The sequence below is a fragment of the Quercus robur genome, chromosome 12 (genome assembly GCF_932294415.1).
Source record: "Quercus robur chromosome 12, dhQueRobu3.1, whole genome shotgun sequence".
Taxonomy (NCBI): domain Eukaryota; kingdom Viridiplantae; phylum Streptophyta; class Magnoliopsida; order Fagales; family Fagaceae; genus Quercus; species Quercus robur.
The window spans coordinates 7,947,608-7,967,879 of NC_065545.1; the positions used below are offsets into that span (position 1 = coordinate 7,947,608).

Here is a 20,272-nt window from a genome sequence, read left to right on the forward strand (position 1 = left end):
CTTTTTATTCTTATTAAGTACCTCTAGGATATCAGATATCATTAGAACATAATATACCTTCCTGCCCATGTTGTTATGCTTGAAAGTAGTGTGTACTGTGTAGCCAGAGAAGAAGAAACTCTTCCTAGGAGACTGGAGTGGACTACTTTGGACAACCCATGGTTGCATTTGCATATGTTTACAATGGTTCGATACTTGGATTCAACTTTGTATGGTGGGTAATAGCTGCTGTTTGATTTAAGGCGCAAACAAAGCTGAATTATAAAAGTAACTGCAAAGAACCACCTGGTTATGGATATGCAAATGAATCAAGATGTTTGTGAACAACTTGAAGCAAAACTAGACAAAGGCATTAAATGATTGAGATCAGGCGTAAACTAGGCTTTATTGAAAAATAAGTCAAGCATAGACAATATTTAAAAACTCGCCAACCCATAAATTGTGAAAAATGTTACTGTGTATCTTTAACGCTATTCTTTTATCCCCTCCAATTCTCCGCACCTCGACCTTATTGACTCATTTTGTTCTAAGTGTAGTGCTTTTTCTTGCAAATATTTTTAAGTATTTAGGATTGTTGTGGAATTGTGAGTGAGAGACAAAAGGAGAAAAATAGGAGGCAGAAGCAACAGTAATGTAGTTCAATTTCTCAACCTATATCTACAGTCTTGAGCCATTACATCTCTACTATATAGAAAGTATAGAAACTATGTATTACAATGAACCCTAAACTAACCTTTTTGGGTTGTAGTACTTGCATTACAAGTAGGATTATGATTACTTTGTTTGTTTTACAAGTACATGGACTTACAATGAGTTTGGGCTTCTTAGACCATAATATCTCCAACACACCCTTCAAACTTAAGGTGGCACTAGTGTTAGTAAAAGCACAAAGTTTACTTGACCACAAAGATTTTTTAGATCTTGGGTGCACTGCACAAGCACATGCTTGATTAAGGTGAAGCACACATTATTTCTATTAACTATATAAAAAGCGGCTATACCGTCACGATATTTATGCACTGTTTATACCACTTTTTTTTCACTGTTTATCTACCGCGGAAATTTGGTGAGGCACTTTGTCTTTTTTTATTATTATTTTTTTTTTTTTTTAAGTTTCGAACAGTAGCTACAGTACCAGGCGCAGTGGTACTGTAGCTACAGTAGTTACAGTTTTTTTATCTTCCGATTGTATTTTTTTTTTCTTTTATATATATTGTTCTACTGACGCAACAAATTTCACAATATTTTCACAATTATTAAGGTGTCAATTTCTTATAAGTCAAAATAAAATAATAAAATATGAAACTGTGACTAACCACAACTGAAAATAAAAACAACATTATTTTTGGTTTGTTCAATGTGCACTTTTTTTTTTTTTTTCAATCATCGATTTGTGCTCTTTTTTCTTATATATCTATTAACTATATAAAAAGTTACTATGCCACTACAGTGTTTTGCCATTGTTCATACAACGTTTTTCATTGTTCATCTACGGTGCAATTTTGGTGAGCCACTTTGTCTTTTTTTTAGTTTTGAACAGTGGCTACAGTACCATGTGGCACTGTAGCTGCAGTAGTTATAGTTTTTTTTTTTTTTTTTTTTTTGGGGTCTTTCATTTGTTTTTTTTTCTTTTATATATATTGTTATACTGACACAACAAATTTCACAATTATTAAGGTGTCAATTTCTTATAAGTCAAAATAAAATAATAAAATATGAAATTGTGATCAACCACAACTAAAAACAAATATTTTGTGAAAATGTTGTGACACTTGTTATGTGAATGTGTAAAAGTTACAATACTTTTGGTTTGTTCAACATGTACTTTTTTTTTTTTTTTCAATCATAGATTTGTGCTCTTTTTTCTTATATATAAAAGCGCGAAAATGCAAGCACAGTGTTTTTGTACTGTACATCTAGTGTTTTTGCGTTGTACATCTACAATGCCATTTTGTTGAGCCACTTTGTCTTTCTTTTTTTCTTTTTTCTTTTTTTTTTTTAAGTTTTGAATAGTAGCTACAGTACCAAATTGGTTTAATAAACTTTGTTGAGCCAAAATTCACTATTCCACATACAAATTTTTTGGGTTGACTTTTTATATATTTTTTTCTTTACACACTATTTTAAGTAAAAACACATAGTTTTGCACACAAAAACAAAAACAAAAACTTAGGAAAAAAACATTTTTCATCCTTTATGTTTGGGGTAGTTTACAATTCTTTCTTAAACTTTAAAATCATGCAATTTTTCCCTTAATATTTTGGAAAAGAGCAAACATATCATATTGTTATTCTCTCAGTTAAACCCTAATGAAAACTTATGATTCTTAAAATATTTTATTGTGTAATGTCTAAATTACTCCTGCTAAATTTTAACATCCTAAAAATTTTCTTTACGTATTTTGAGTTTTAAATGATAAAAGTTCTTAGAAAGTTAGAATGATGATATTTAATGACACGAGCCTTTTCTTATCTTTTTTTTTTTAATTTAAAATTTCTTAGTAAAACTCAGTTGTTTATTGTTGAAAGATGATGATATTCGTTATCATTCTTAGAAGTTTTTAAAGAATAGATATATTGTCTTTAGCAAGTAGGTACTAAAAAACTATTATAGTTAAATAAATATTTATATGTTAAATAGCTACCCTAATTTTATGGTTAATCAAAATTCTTAAACGAATGAGATTAACTTTTTATGACATAATTATCAAAATTCTTAAAATTAATGTCTCTTTTGATTAATGTAAATCTCTAAATATTTTAAAAATCAAATGATTCATATCTTTGTTTTGTAACTAATTAAAGTAATAAATTTGAAAATAATTACTAATAGATGATACAACAATCAAGTGATCATCTATAATTGTCATTCTGCATTTATTTTTTATTTGTTTATAATAATGAAAACTTTTAATGATAAGCAAACAAAGATAAAGATACGTACAGTACCGGTTCAAGCATATAAGCAACTGATGCAATCGCCTAGGGCCCCAAATGAAAAAAGGCCCCCAAATTTTAACCAATAATTATTTTTTTTCTTGGAGAAAACCAACCAATAAATATATGTCTTTAACATATATAAGTATTAATTAAAACCGAAATTTTATTATTAAAGAATCATTTGGAAAACAAAAACAAAAAATTGTTGGATGTGCTGAACGATTCGTTTTCTCTATGGATAGTGTAAAAATCATTTAATTTCCTACATATACTGAAGCTGAAAAATCACACACTATCTCCCTCTCTACAAAGCAAACTGAAAGCAAAAAGCCCAAAATAAATTCAATCTCAAACCTTAATTTTTTTACTAATTGTTGACAAATTTCTACGCTCTTTCCATTTTAAAAGAAAAAGTGGTTTTTTGAAGTCTTCTTTGGATTCGGCTTTGGATCTTCAAACCTCCTTCTTTGTTGAGCCATAGCCTTCAACATCCAGGTTTGGAATTTTAACTCTAAAATCTCTGTTTCTTTAACCCTGTTCTTTCTTGATTTAGTTTGCCTTCTTTTAATTTTGGTTGTTAGTGGTAGATAGCCCTCACACTTGTCAATGATCCATACATTTTGATAAATAAATAAAAAAAGGGGTACGTGAGTATTGGGTACTAGGTTGCATAGGTTTACCTCCACACTTTAATAGTTTTATATGTACTTCCCTTTTTGTTTGTTATTATTATTATTTTTTTTTTTTGTGAGAGGATTCTTTTGGTTTTGTTAGTATATAAATTCTTAATTTGTTAAAAAATAATAATTAATTATATCTTTATATATAATAAGATCAAGCTATATTTTTGATTCCTAGTACAGTAAACAATGATGATAGTTTGAAAAAGTATTGTCTATAATATCTTGAATGTTATTTCAAACATGATATTTATGATATTGATGGCTTATATTTATTAATAACATATTATTTAAGATCAATTATGCCATTATTCTCCTTCTCAAAAAAAAAAAAAAATTATGCCATTATTCTAAAAAAATGTGGATAAGCCAATTATCATTTCAAATGGAAATGTTAGTAGAATTTGATTACAAAAACTTGATAAATACTTTTACATCACAAAAATTAATAAAATTAGGCTTTAAATAAAAAAAATGATATCAAAATTTAAATAAAAATTATTTAATTCATATTTTATTAATAAAAAGACCCATTTAAAATTGTCGCTTTGTGCCGGCCCTGGATACGTACGATTCTTCACACACAAAAACAAAAAAGAGATAATGATACGTAAACTATACAGAAAAGTACAGGACAGAGGTCTTGGAAAACAATATCAACAAAAGCTGAGGGGCCTAGAGATAAATTTAGGCACCTACAAAACATAATTGTGCAAGGACCAGCCCACAAACACTTGGGCTGATATGTTGCCAACCCTGCATTTTTTCTTCAAACGTCTTCTTAGCAACTTTGAACAACCGAACCACCCTTTTTACTCTCTTAAAAAGATAGGCCAACATTACCTTTAAGTCTAAGATGTCTTCTCTATAAGCCTAAGATATGCTTTTTACTCACTTAAAAATTTTAATTATGTCAAATCCTAATAATTACTCACCCTCATTCATTTGCCTGAGCGGTATAAGTCACTCTCATTCACGGGAGTATAAGCAAAAGCTCTATTGTTTTCTCCCATCCTAAGCACATAAGTCGCATCAAGAAATAAGAATGGCTAGAAAGTCGTTCTCACAAAATGCCCTCTCCTTCTTGTATAAACATCTTAGAAGGCCAGAGAACCCAACCTCTACTCAATGGAAGATCATCAATGCCCATGCAAGCCAATTAAAATATGAGAAATACACCTCTCTTGTACATAGAGCTGAGGAGCTTTCAAACCAAACATTGATATTTCACTCAGAAGCTTCCCTGCTGAAATCATCTTCATTGTTTCCTTACTTCATGGTGGTGGCCTTTGAAGCTGGAGGGCTCTTAAGGGCTCTCATTTTCTTTCTTTTATACCCTCTTGTTTGTTTGTTTGGTGAAGAGCTGGGGTTGAAGATTCAGATTTTCTTATGCTTCTTTGGCATAAAAAAGGAGAGCTTTAGATTAGGAACAGCTGTTTTACCAAGGTTATTTTTACAAGATATTGGGGATGAAGGCTTTGAAGTGGTCAAGATTTGTGGGAGAAAAGTGGGAGTGAGTGACTTGCCTAGAATCATGGTTGAAGGGTTTTTGAAAGACTATTTAGGGGTAGATGCTGTTTTGGGGAAAGAATTAAAGGTGGTTTGTGGGTATTATGTGGGATTAGTGGAGGATATCAAGGCAGACGGAAATGTTTTAGATGAGATTCTTGGTGAGAAGAGAACTGGTTCAGTTGCTATTGGTTTTTGTAGCTACAAAAAGCTCCTTGATCAGCATCTCCTTGCTCATTGCAAGGTTGGTTGTCCTAGATCTCTCTCTCTCTCTCTCTCTCACATGCACACACATTTATGTAGATTTGTTTTTGGCCATAAGTCTTATAACTTAGTGACACTGCTTGAGAGTTCAAATCTCATCTCCTCATGGTTGTAATTATCGAATTATCAAAAATAAATATGTTGATATTTATGTTTTTTTAACAATGTTCATGTGTTGCATGATCAGGAGGTTTGCTTGGTGAGTGAAACTGAGAAGAGGAACTGGCATATCCTTCCAAGGGAGAAGTATCCAAAGCCGTTGATATTCCATGATGGAAGATTAGCGTTAAGGCCAACCCAACTGGCCACGTTAGCTATGTTCATGTGGATTCCACTTGGGATTTTCCTCGTCCTCATTAGAGTCCCTGTTGGCATTACTTTACCTCACTGGATGTCCTATCCAATATTGGCCTTTACTGGGGCAAGAACCACTGTTGCGAGATCTAAGTCCTCCACTGCTTCAACCAACAATGAAAAAAGACCAAATGGCATAGTTTATGTGTGCAACCACAGAACTCTGCTTGATCCACTGTATGTTCAATCAGCAGGGCCGGCTCAACAAGTTCTGGGGCCTTAGGCGAAAATTTTAAATGGGACCTTTTTATAATTAAATATTAATAAAATAAAATATATTTATATATTGAATTTTTTTATTTAAAATCTATTTTTCTTGCTTTTTGAGATGCAAAATTACTAATTAAGTTTTTGAAAGTTTAAACCTGCACAAATAAAAATTAATTTAATACATGATTTAATAAATTAGTGTCACTATAATACAAATGAGTTGATACGATATACATCAAATTATTAATTGGTATAATAATTTATAATAATAAATAAAGTGTCAGATTAAAAAAAAAAAAAAAAAAAAAAAAAAAAAGTTGAGAAACCGTCGGACCAAAGTGAATCACTGTGGTCATTAACCAAAAAAAAAAAATACTGTGCTGTGGTCAGTGGTTTGTCACGTGACATGACAGACCACTGACCACAATACTCCTATTAAAAAAAAATTGAGAACCATCCACAGGGCCATCCATGATCCAGCCGGATCAGCTTTTTTTCTCCAATTTCTATGGCTAAGTTTTAAAGTAGATAAAGGTCCCATCCCATCAAACAGTTGTGTTGCTTGTGCAGTGCAGTGAACGGGTGAAACAAACTAAAAATATATATAATATAAGTTTAATAAATAGATGACTCTTCACTCTTCAGTCTTTATTTTCGGAAAGACAAAGAGAAAGAGGGGAAGAAAAAACTGAAGCAGAATTGCAGAAAAATACCTTCTGTGACTGCCGGCTGGTGCCTGGTAGAGTGGTATGCAGGAATCAACAAAGAAAAATTTTAAGCTAGAGGGGCTGACTGACTGAGTTGATGAAAAAAGATCAAAAATCAAGATGAAGATGAAGAAAAGAAAGGTAAAACCGTAAGAATATAGATGAAGAGGCAGAGAGTTGAGAGGTTTTTCTTCTGTTTTTGACATTTATAATCTCTATTTTAGCATATTTCAAGACAATTACGTTATATTATTAATGAATTTGTCTGCTATTAATTTTAATTTTAACATATTTCAAGAATGAGTTAATATATTTGTCTCCTAAAATTTAATTGTGTTAGCTGAACTTTGACTTTTTTTTTTTTTTTTTCCTTTTTAATCTTTTGCATTTTAAGATACAATGGGGCCTTTTTAATGCATTTTATTGACCAATAAAAATGCTTAAAATTTTTTTTAACTAAAATATATAAATAAATATATTATATATAAAAATTTTTTTTACAAGTGGGGCCTTCTTTTATTGGGGGGCCTTAGGCGATTGCATCTCTTGCATTTGCTGTTGAGCCGGCCCTGTCAATCAGTTCTAGATAAGCCACTCTCTACAGTCACATACAGCATAAGTAAATTTACAGAGTTAATAGCTCCAATCAGGACCATCCACTTGACACGAGACAGGGAAACAGATGGAATGGCAATGAAGAAATTGTTGAGCTATGGTGACGTTGTGGTTTGCACAGAAGGAACCACTTGTAGGGAACCTTATTTACTAAGGTTTAGCCCATTATTTGCAGAGCTGGCATATGATATAGTTCCTGTGGCTATAGACGTGCAGGTAAGTATGTTTTATGGAACAACAGCTGGTGGGTGTAAATGTTTAGACTATGCATTTCACTTCCTGAATCCATATCCTACCTACTGTATTAAATTTCTTGAGAAGTTACCAGACTCACACACATGTAAGTTTGGAGGGGTATCTAAGTTTGAAGTAGCTAATCATGTGCAGCATGAGATAGCCAAAGCTTTGGGGTTCCAGTGCACCAGTCTTACAAGAAAAGACAAGTATATGATCTTAGCAGGTAATGAGGGCATAATTCAGGATTCTAAAAGACCATGAACATCCATAAGTTGGGCATAAGGTAGGCAAGAACTTCGTAGCCCAATCAATGTTCAAATCTCCCTTTAAAGAAGTCAACCTAATTTTTACTTTTATATACTACTGGGTAGGCCTGTAACAAGGATGGAGCTGAGACTTGTAGTTAGGGGTAACTTTGCTGCTGGTTGGGCTCAGTAGCTTAGCCCTTTAAGGTTTTTTTTTTGTAACTTTGATGCATGTTATTGGGTAAAGACAATTATTTTGTTTGAAAATTTTTAAAAGGTCGGGTTATTTGTTTTGAGTTAAATTGGTTGATTAGATTTAATTTTTTTTTAACTTTACTATTGATAATTTTTGTTGTTGGATTAATTTTTTTGGGTTTGTATATTTTATTTTAAAATTTAAATTTATAGATTTTTTTATGGTCTTTAAAATGAGAAAATGCTAGAGTTACAAATATTTTTACAAATTATTAATGTGATGAGTAATTATTGACTAATAAAAAAAAGTGGTGTAAGTGGTAGGACTAGATGTGAACTAATAAAAAGTTACTACCTTAATAGTTTGTAAAAATATTGTAGAAAAATTTGTGACTATAACATCATTCTTAAAAGAATTAAAGTAATACTATAATCACAAACTATTTCACAACATTTTTACAAACTGTTATTGTACGTGGACAACATTTTATTGGTTTTCATCGAGGTCTACTGTCAATGTTACTTTTTCATTTACCAATAACCACTCGCCACATCAGCAGTTTGTAAAATATTTTGTAAAAAAATTTGTACCTCTAGCATTACTCAAAAAATTAAGGGTCATACTAACGAATGCCCTTAGGGCACTTGTTAACAATCCATTTTAGGAAAGTTTTGATATCACTTTTATGGGAAATGAAAAAAACTGTCAAAACATTAATTATTTTTTTTCTTTTCCCATAAAAACTTTCTTTAACTGGATTCTTAACCAGTGCCCTAAGGGCACTTGTTAGGATTTCCCAAAAATTAATGATATTAATAAGAAGACTAAGTGTAATTTTATAAAACAAAATTGTTAAAATTAATACCTATTACCTAGTATATATTCTAAGAGTTGTGCTAGGACCACCAAAAATGGCACAACTTTGTGCTACAACTCATCATGTGGCGAGTTGTAGTGACTAGTAGATGAGTATCTGTAGGCCATATGGGGATATACCTCTAGTAATCACAACTTACCACGTGACGAGTTGTAGTACAAAATTGTGCCATTTTCGATGATCCCAACATTTTCTATATTCTAATATACACCTCCGTTGCTGACCAAAGCCATAAGTGTTTTTATCTTTTCTTTGAATTCTTTCTCCTTTTGTTCTTTCACAAAACAAAAGCAAGCGAGTTGTAAGTTTGAACTTTTTGTTTGGAAGTGCTTAACTTTCGACAGCTCGTACAGAGCACTATTGGAAATGCAGATGCACACAACAGTACTCTGCATATCATTATTTGTATATAATGCAGTGTAATATATATTGTACGAAATGTCAAGTGATAATGATAACGAAATGTTTATTAATTACCAACTAGAATCCATTGATTATTAATTTATTACATCTACCCCAGGGTTCGCACAACTGTATCATTTAAGCTGTAAGAAACCCTACTACTTCGACACTCTTTTCAAGAAAATGCCATAACTTCATCAGCTAACTCATGAACTCTCATTCAACTCTCATAAAAAAAAAAAAAAAAAAAAAAAAAAAAGGTTTAAGATGTCCAGAGCTGGAGTTTGTGTTTAATTTTAAGTTCAAAAAGTGTGTATAGGTGCAAAGGTGGCTTGTGTTTAGTGTTTACGCATGGTTGTGTGTGTAATGGTAGCACCCACTGTGAGAAGTGTGGGTGTGTGTTGATATATAGAAGTCGTAGTGCATGCCCATAACCCTTCTACCAGTTTATAATTTGCTCAAAGAAGCAGGAATTTTCACGTGGAGAGATCAATGCACATTGAATTCAATGTGCAATGATCTCTCCTTTCATATGCATGACAGGTCTAACAATAAATTCGTGGTTAATGCTCTCTCCACATGACAGGAATTTTCATGTGAACATCTGGGGAAGCTTTTATTGTTAGACCTGTCATGGATATGAAAGGAGAGATCATTGCACATAGAATAACTTTTCCAAGGACAAAACTTTGATGCAATTATTGTAATACATTAGATTCCCTGTAAGTCAATTCAAACACAATTTATATATATAATAATAGGTGAATAAAGAGAAAATCAAATTAGAATTTCAAATTAGAGTTTCAATTTTGCGTCATGTGTCTTAAATTATTTATTCTTAAAGAGTTTTATTTCTTAATTTTAGAATCAAACATGGGACCACATCATAAATTTTCATCCAAGTGAGTTATTAAATACAAAAATCAAAGAGTCTAGAATAAATGAATCGTTAAAAAAAAAAAAAAAAAAAATGCTTCACAATAATAATAAAAATATATTAAAAAAAATGGACAATTACATTTGATACCTAATAATATCCACACAAAATTTTTTAAAGTGTTAACAAAATATAAAAATGACTATCAATAATATTTAAATTATATATATAAATTATATTATATTATGCATCTTATTGTATATCTTTATGTGTATCCATGTATATACATGGGGTTACAAGTTAATATTACATTAACTATTGAAGCATAAAGAGTGTCTTCTTTTCTAAAAACAATTAAAATCAATACAATTATGTATTTGAATTTAATTTAAAAAAACATAACGTAACTGAACCCAAAAAATAATTAATTTTCCAGCCGACAATTCAGCTCAATTTAAGTAGAAGAAAATCCTATTAGTCATGAGAAATTATTTTATACGGTACTACGTACGCTTCTCTCTTTTACCATTGGGTATATAAACATGAGTCTCATGTATAAGCTACATATGTATTTAAGACTAAGACATAGTACATTGGGTATGCTGAATAATTTGCCATTAATGGTAGTGAAAAATTAAATACTCTCCCAAGATGTTATTGTTCAAAACTGCATAATCGCATCAAATAATCTCTAAAAAGATATTATTATTCAAAACTGTATAATCACATCAACTCAATCTCTAGCTGTAACGTACATATCTTTAAAATAAAAATAGTTTCTATTTACTGTATAAAACAAAAATAATAATACACGTTCTTGTCAATAACCTTATAGGAATTGATACCTCTTAATGCACAAAGTGTTTGATAATACAAGTTATTTATTATTAAAAATATAAGATACTTCTCTCAAAAAAAAAATATATATATATATATAAGATACTAAACTTAGATTAGGATAGAGTAGAAATTTTATCTTGTATAAAATATATATATATATATATATATAAGACACTAAACTTATGCTTCCAAATTATATTTAAGGATAATTACACTCCTCTCCCTTATGGTTTGGAAAAATGACACTCCACCCCAAACCTTAAAGGAAAAAACACTCCTCTCTCTTGAAGTTTGAAGAAGTTGACACTCTCTCTTCTTTTCTTTTCTTTTCTTTTATATTAATAATTAAATGTGGGGGCCGGTTAATCAATAAATTATTAAAGTCTAGTTAATTGGGCCTATGGCCCACCTAAGGACGTAAAGCTGTCCGAGGAGACCCATATCAAGTTGTAAGGGTAACCAAACAGAAGGAAGAGTAGATATCGCATTAGGTGAGTTCAGTATTCGTCCGAGGACAAAATCCTTCTCGACAATATGAGTCTGAGGATGATCAGAACACCACCTTGTTACAAACGTACTTCGGAGCTACGTTACCACTAAAAGCGGGATATGGGACCAAGGATAAGAAAGAAAAGGCAAACAAATATCTATAACGACAGCTGCCACCGCATTAATTGCCTCTCAACCAACTCTCTGGCCTCATTAATGTGGAGGTCATGCCTGAACAGTGATGAAGCAGTCTTATAGCTGCTAGTTGGAGATTCCAAAAGGTGTTAGATGGGACAGAAAGAGATCCCCTGAACCCAACTTACACGTGTGTGATGAAGATGATGTCAAAAGGGCAGTATATAACATGAAAGAAAGCTTTGAGGAAGGGAGATCGAAACATCGAAAAGAAACAAAGAGTACTCAGAAGAAAACCTTAGAAACCAAAGTACTAAACTTGTTTAAAAGAAAAACTAACTGTTATATCAGTGCTAATCCATCTATAAACGTGAGGTTGAATCGTTTTTCTTTTAAAGTTAACCTAGTTCTTGAACGCCCACGCTCTACAAATTTTATTATTTGGGCTTTTAACGTACGAACCCAATACCAGTTTGGGATCGTTACAAATTGAGTCCTTACATTAAATATTCTAAATTTTTATAAGAATCTCTTTAAAAAAATTTAATCATAGTTAGTAAAAAAACAACCAATAAATTTAGAATAAAATGCAAAATTTATCAAGCACCAAAAAATACTTGCAACGGAAAATTTCTTCATAACCCGTTGAAAAAAGAAGAAGAAAAGAAAGAAAGAAAAATTCACATTTAATATTTTAAATTACATTTTAATTAAAAATTTTAAATAATGAATTTTAATTATGAAATAAGATAATTTTGGACACGTGCCCTTAGGTAAAGGATAGGTTTTAATATTAATTTAATAAAGTTTGGTCAATGGGATGTTAAGGGGAAAAGAGTTTTTTTCCTTCAAGTTTGGGATGGGGTGTTATTTCTCTAAACCTCAAAGAAGAGAAGTGTAATTACCCCTTATATTTATTAATTAAAAAATACTCTAATTTGACTAAATTTCAATATTCTTACTAACTTTGCTACAAAATATATATATATATATATATATATATATTGTATTTATTTTGATTACCCCCATTTGGTATCAGAGCCATTTGAGCTCGATCGTAAGTGTTTGTAAGTTACATTGTATTTATTTTGATTTTCAATCAAGTTGGCCGGTGATACCGCCATAGTTATCCATTATTTTGTGGTTATTCATTACTTTGAAGTATGTTATCTCTAACAAACATTATTTTATTTTACATCTATTTTCTGATAGCACTTCCACTCCCATATGTTGCATTTTTCATTTACTACTTCATATCAGTTTGTAGTATCTGTTCTTTCTTTTGGTGGTAAGCTGAGCCTCCCGTTCATTCAAACTGTTCATTATCTTGTGACTATTTGTTTAAGCTAATCCTTTGCTTCCCAGTTATCTTCTTCTTCCTGCCTTTGTTTCTTTCCCAACAATTTGCTACAGATGTGTATTAAACCAGGTTCTATGAAGACATGTTACCCGATAAGTCTAGGTAGAAGTCCAGTTCTGTGTCGGTTTTGCTGCTCGGTAAATCTAATCCCGAAGGTTGGTGTGAACTCGCGTCAAACAGTAAGTGTTACCCGTGGAGCCGTGAGCCAGGAGGGCGTTAGGCGTTAGGGCGTGAGCGATAGAGTTCAAATACACCAATAGCTAGGTACAGCGGTGGTAAGTAGCAACAAAAGACACAGAAGGCATCCGGAAACAGCCATAAGTGGTAGCATATCATAGGAAGGTAGACATACATTCCCTGTTTCAGATCTAAGGTTAGATCCAGAAATTGGAAGATAAAGGTAGTCTAGGTTGTAATTGATTTCTTAGGCTTATAATCCAGAATGATGAATAGGATGTTTAGAAGGAGTGACTCTTCCACTTCCATTAGATCTAGCAGTACAAATCCTCCTGATATTCCACAAGAAGATGGAACAATCAACTCGGAGTCATACCAGCTTTCAGATCTAGATCAGAAGTTAGGAGATTGGAACATACCCAAAGTTCCCACAACCCAGGTCTATAAGTCTTTATCTTGGTCGTTAAGAAAATCTTTCAGAACAGACTACCATGTTAGGACTATAGAACAAGTTTACAGCATTAACAAGGAATATGAAACCTGTTATTTGTTGTCCCCTGCAGCCGTGAAAGCTCACAGGGAAAAAGATCATAAATTCCTCCATATAGGACTTGTCCAAGTTGGAGTAAAACCATTGATCAGAGAAGGTTTGAATAACTCGATCCTTATGGCACTACGAGACACCCGTCTTATCAGATTCAGAGACAGTCTCCTAGGAACCATAGAATCCAGTCTGAGTAATGGTCCAGTTCACTTCGACTGTTACCCAAACCTCACAGTTGCACTTGACGACCCTCACATCCTGAAGGTCCTCACTCTCAACATCAAGACCCATGGAAACCTTGTGTTACATGGAACCAAGCAGCTTGCTCTTATATACAGGGTGTATTATAAGTGCATGCGAACCAACATGTCCATTCAGGCATTCGATAAGAGAAAGCCAGGAGAAACTACTCTTATCCAAACCTCGGATGTTAGATCCACTGTTCAGGTACCTAAAACCCTGCAATGGTCTGAAATAACATTCCCAGCACAATGGACTTTAGAAAATGAAAATTATCCTTTACAGGTTCAGAACCCTGTTAGGAGTCCAGATCTAGATATCATCCAGCAACTAGCCGATGGAACGGTTAGACTAAGCTTTGATCAGTCTAGATTTAGATCACCCTTAGACTATGAGGAACCTAGATCTCCCATAGATCTACATCACAGGTCTAGATCCATAGATCTACGCCAACCCTTTAGGCAGCCAACTATCCTTCTTAGAGATAGACCTGCATCCCAATATAGTAGTTCATCTAGAACACGAGCTCCTACCTCTAGAAGAGACTTAGGTCCACAGTTTCAAGGTGTCAAAGACCACTCCCAGGTTAGTACCCCTTGTTACACAGCCAAACAAGACTCAGTTGTTGATCATGAGGAAGATGACAACAGCCAAGATAGTCTTAAGCCCCCTTCACCATCAGGATCTGATTTTAAGAATCCTATTCAGCCAGAAACTGAATACGACCATCAGCTCCTAGTGTTGACAAAGGAATTCATCCCTGATATGGATTACCTCGAAAAGGAATTTAATTCTGAACAGAACAGAGTTAAAAGAGAAGTTCTTCTTGCATAGAGAGGGCTTTGATAGTGTTGTTCCTGCAACAGTTATCTTGACAAGGTATGACTTCATCTGAACTACTAGAAGTGCTGGGCGAGATTCTAGGAGAGGATGAATCTTGGTAGATCTGGCAAATTTCTCGGTCAATAGAACTATTGGAGGACTCATGTTCTGGATGGTCAAGTTCTAACCCATCTGAAATATTATCAGATACTAAGGAATGGGTAGGGGATTTACCCGGACATTCTTTCTTGAAGTGTCCTTTCTTTCCACACCGAAAGCATTTTCCTTTTGCTTTAGGTTTGAGATTGGTAATGGTATTGGAGTTTCCTTTCTTATAGAAGCCTCTGCTTTCTAATTTTAGTCTTCTATATTCTCTGGAAACTATCCTTTCCCTGTGGAAATCTTTAAAGGCAGGGTTTCCTCTAAATTTGGATTTCCATTTCTTGGGAGGAAGTGGAGGTGTATCACCTAGCTGGTCTTCTAGTGGTTCTTTCTCTTTTTCACTTTCTGAGGAGGGTTCATTAGAACTGCTAGAAGATATGTGGGCTTCTAAGACATTTACTTCTGGTGAAGGAGAGATCGGTTTCTCTACTCCCTAGGTTGAATGTTTAACCTTTGTTGGAAGTTTGGTTTTGACATGGTTCTTTTTATGCCAATTGAAATGTTTCTCAAAGTATTCAAAGAAAGGATAATCTGCTTTTACCGTTCTCATGAATAACTTCCATTTCTCCAAAACTTCAATTTTCTGTTCCTTGGTATGGTTGGCTCGATAGGCTTCTCTTTTAACTCTGTTCTGTTCAGAATTAAATTCCTTTTCGAGGTAATCCATATCAGGGATGAATTCCTTTGTCAACACTAGGAGCTGATGGTCGTATTCAGTTTCTGGCTGAATAGGATTCTTAAAATCAGATCCTGATGGTGAAGGGGGCTTAAGACTATCTTGGCTGTTGTCATCTTCCTCATGATCAACAACTGAGTCTTGTTTGGCTGTGTAACAAGGGGTACTAACCTGGGAGTGGTCTTTGACACCTTGAAACTGTGGACCTAAGTCTCTTCTAGAGGTAGGAGCTCGTGTTCTAGATGAACTACTATATTGGGATGCAGGTCTATCTCTAAGAAGGATAGTTGGCTGCCTAAAGGGTTGGCGTAGATCTATGGATCTAGACCTGTGATGTAGATCTATGGGAGATCTAGGTTCCTCATAGTCTAAGGGTGATCTAAATCTAGACTGATCAAAGCTTAGTCTAACCGTTCCATCGGCTAGTTGCTGGATGATATCTAGATCTGGACTCCTAACAGGGTTCTGAACCTGTAAAGGATAATTTTCATTTTCTAAAGTCCATTGTGCTGGGAATGTTATTTCAGACCATTGCAGGGTTTTAGGTACCTGAACAGTGGATCTAACATCCGAGGTTTGGATAAGAGTAGTTTCTCCTGGCTTTCTCTTATCGAATGCCTGAATGGACATGTTGGTTCGCATGCACTTATAATACACCCTGTATATAAGAGCAAGCTGCTTGGTTCCATGTAACACAAGGTTTCCATGGGTCTTGATGTTGAGAGTGAGGACCTTCAGGATGTGAGGGTCGTCAAGTGCAACTGTGAGGTTTGGGTAACAGTCGAAGTGAACTGGACCATTACTCAGACTGGATTCTATGGTTCCTAGGAGACTGTCTCTGAATCTGATAAGACGGGTGTCTCGTAGTGCCATAAGGATCGAGTTATTCAAACCTTCTCTGATCAATGGTTTTACTCCAACTTGGATAAGTCCTATATGGAGGAATTTATGATCTTTTTCCCTGTGAGCTTTCACGGCTGCAGGGGACAACAAATAACAGGTTTCATATTCCTTGTTAATGCTGTAAACTTGTTCTATAGTCCTAACATGGTAGTCTGTTCTGAAAGATTTTCTTAACGACCAAGATGAAGACTTATAGACCTGGGTTGTGGGAACTTTGGGTATGTTCCAATCTCCTAACTTCTGATCTAGATCTGAAAGCTGGTATGACTCCGAGTTGATTGTTCCATCTTCTTGTGGAATATCAGGAGGATTTGTACTGCTAGATCTAATGGAAGTGGAAGAGTCACTCCTTCTAAACATCCTATTCATCATTCTGGATTATAAGCCTAAGAAATCAATTACAACCTAGACTACCTTTATCTTCCAATTTCTGGATCTAACCTTAGATCTGAAACAGGGAATGTATGTCTACCTTCCTATGATATGCTACCACTTATGGCTGTTTCCGGATGCCTTCTGTGTCTTTTGTTGCTACTTACCACCGCTGTACCTAGCTATTGGTGTATTTGAACTCTATCGCTCACGCCCTAACGCCTAACGCCCTCCTGGCTCACGGCTCCACGGGTAACACTTACTGTTTGACGCGAGTTCACACCAACCTTCGGGATTAGATTTACCGAGCAGCAAAACCGACACAGAACTGGACTTCTACCTAGACTTATCGGGTAACATGTCTTCATAGAACCTGGTTTAATACACATCTGTAGCAAATTGTTGGGAAAGAAACAAAGGCAGGAAGAAGAAGATAACTGGGAAGCAAAGGATTAGCTTAAACAAATAGTCACAAGATAATGAACAGTTTGAATGAACGGGAGGCTCAGCTTACCACCAAAAGAAAGAACAGATACTACAAACTGATATGAAGTAGTAAATGAAAAATGCAACATATGGGAGTGGAAGTGCTATCAGAAAATAGATGTAAAACAAAATAATGTGAATTAGAGATAACATACTTCAAAGTAATGAATAACCACAAAATAATGGATAACTATGGCGGTATCACCGGCCAACTTGATTGAAAATCAAAATAAATACAATGTAACTTACTTCTTTATGTTGCATATACTATATACTATATACTGTGCCAATCAAGTTATATAATTATGTTCAATCCAAATGATCAAAATTAATATTTTTGCAGTTTTATGTTTTTCTCTTTTTATATATATACACTATATTTATTGTGGAGGCAAAGACCCCAAATCATGTAATGGGACTTGGGCCCCACCCGGGACGATTAGCAATGTCCGAGAAGAGGAAATTGTTGCTAAAGGGATTTCCAACTAAGCTCTTGTAGGCAAAGGGCATTTGGAGGATTGTCCAAGGAGGAATGCCTCCTCAGACGTGATGAGTATGGTTCGAGCATGCACTCTGGCTACTAGAAGGACTTCCCCAATAGGCATTAGCAGTGGGGACGTGCCCCACAAACCCGCAGGAAAGAAGGAAACGCAACATATCCAAGGAGAGACTCCTGCTACCGCATTAAATGTATTGCAACTACTTTTCAGGCCGCATTAATGTGGAGAGGACCTGTGAACAGTGCTGTCTTGGCCACCATAACTCACAGAAGACTAAAAGGGGGAGTCCGATGGGACAAGTACTCAAGTAAGGATCCAGATGATCAACAAGTGTAAGACCACGATGGCTTCAAGAGGACTATATAAGATAGGGAGTCCCCATGAGGAAGGAGACGAAGAAAAAAGAAGAGAGAATATTGTAGCAGTACAAACGACCATGATCTTCAAACAGTGACCGACATATATTCATCTTATCTCCTCGGATTAAGGATCTATGGATGTTAATGTGTTTTACTTGTGTTCAACTGTTGTATAGCCCAATACTAACCGCTATCTAATTTGCTAAGACCTAGTTCTGCAGCCCACTCTCTACAAATTTATTGTTTCTGAGCTTCTGGGACCAAGACCACATACCTTTTGAGCTTAGGCCCTAAATTGTGACCCTACATTTATAATCTGAATTTTTTTTTGAATTAATAAAACTTTTCTATAATTTAGATTATTAAAGTTAACATCATGTATGGAGATTTGAATCCTGACTCTTGTCTCCTACACCCCACAAGTACTTATACTTAAAAAGAATCCTGACTCTTACCTCCTACACCTTACAAGCACTTATACTTGTAAAGTGATCATCGCATTAAGGGTATATAATAGTAAAAAGTTTGAAATTTTAAATAAACTATAATCAAACGAACTTTTACTTATAATATTATAATTTGTTTGTTATCTTGCTTGAAATCACAATGAACTGAAAAAATAAATAAATAAACTAACTTCTAAGTAGTAAATACTTAATTGATTGATATTTTATAATTTCTTACAAAATTATATTAATATTAAGAAAACTTCACCATGTTGCTACATTGAAATATAATAAAATGAAGAAAAATAATAATAACATAATAATATACATACACACACATACACACATTTATCCATACAGTTACGTTTTTCATTTAGATCTATAATAAATCCATACATAATTCTATTTATATTTTTTTCCTCTCTTTTTTTGCCGAATTTCAAAAAACCTTTATAAAACCTCAACCTAGATATATTTTTAGTTCCTTTTCGTGTGCTGAATTATAACAACTTTTCTAAAACCTTAAACTAAATGACATATATGTATGTATGTATTTCGTACACTATATATTTTATCCCATAAAATATTAAGTACTATACATATATAGGGCAAAACTTAGGTACAGTACCTTAGATTCCCTACTTATAATTTTGACATCTATCCAATTTAACAAACCAAGTAAACAGCGTTAAAACTAAAATATCTTCTTCTTCTTTTTTTCTTCCTTCTTCCTTCTTTCTTTTTCATGTACCTGCAAATGTCTTCTCTTCCAAGTCCAAAACCTTTCTTTTCCAAACCACCCATGACCCTTCTCTTCCAAACCCAAAACCCATATTTCCTTCTTCCTTCTTTAGCCTGTACCTGCAAACAGCTTCTCTTCCAAACCCGAAACCTTTCTCTTCCAAACCACCCATGACCCTTCTCTTCCAAACCCAAAAGCCAAAAAAGAAAAAAAGAAAAAAAAGTCTCATATCTCTCTCTCGGTGTGTGTATGTATGTGTATTTGTTTCCTTTCTTTTCTGATCTATGATTCTCTCTCTCTCTCTCTCAGTGTGTGTGGGTGTATGCATGTATGTGTATCTATTTCCTTTCTTCTTTTCTAATCTATGATTCTTTCTTTTCTGATTTATGATTCTTTCTGCTTTTCTGATCTATGATTTTGTGGAATCCGAACAGATCAAATCCGATTGGATTTGATCGTAGCTTCAAGTTCAGGTGCCGTTTTTTGGTTTGAAACCCAGTAGATCTGGCTTTTATTTTTTGATTTTTCCTGTTTGGTTACTAAGAAAATGAGGAAGAAGGGTCCCTTTTTTTGGTTTAAAACCTAGTAGAAAATGAGGCAACTGGAGATTTGAAGCCGTGGTTTCTCACAATACAGGAAAAAAAAGGAAGGAAAAAGAAAAAATTTTAAGCCATGGGTTAACGCCGTTGTTTGGAATGTCAAATTTGACAGATGTCAAAATTTTAAATAGGGAACCTAAGGTACTGTACCTAAGTTTTGCCCATATATATAACATGCACTCTAGAAGGAACTAATGGAGAGGAATGATGATCACCATATCACAATTCACAAAAATCGTATCGATGATTTAAAGGAACTCATCCATAGCTCTTTCAGTCTATAGCAAAATTGCAAAACAAATCCCATG

General features: G+C 33.8%; 1 protein-coding gene across 1 annotated transcript; it reads left to right on the top strand.

Annotated features, from left to right (window-relative positions):
- Nucleotides 1-4,369: 4,369 nt before the first annotated feature.
- Nucleotides 4,370-8,062, top strand: LOC126709775 (probable glycerol-3-phosphate acyltransferase 3). Its single transcript, XM_050410112.1, has 3 exons — nucleotides 4,370-5,372; nucleotides 5,580-5,923; nucleotides 7,227-8,062. Exons 1-3 carry the CDS (start codon nucleotides 4,665-4,667, stop codon nucleotides 7,774-7,776), a joined length of 1,602 nt encoding a protein of 533 aa, XP_050266069.1. The 5' UTR covers nucleotides 4,370-4,664; the 3' UTR covers nucleotides 7,777-8,062.
- Nucleotides 8,063-20,272: the final 12,210 nt, after the last annotated feature.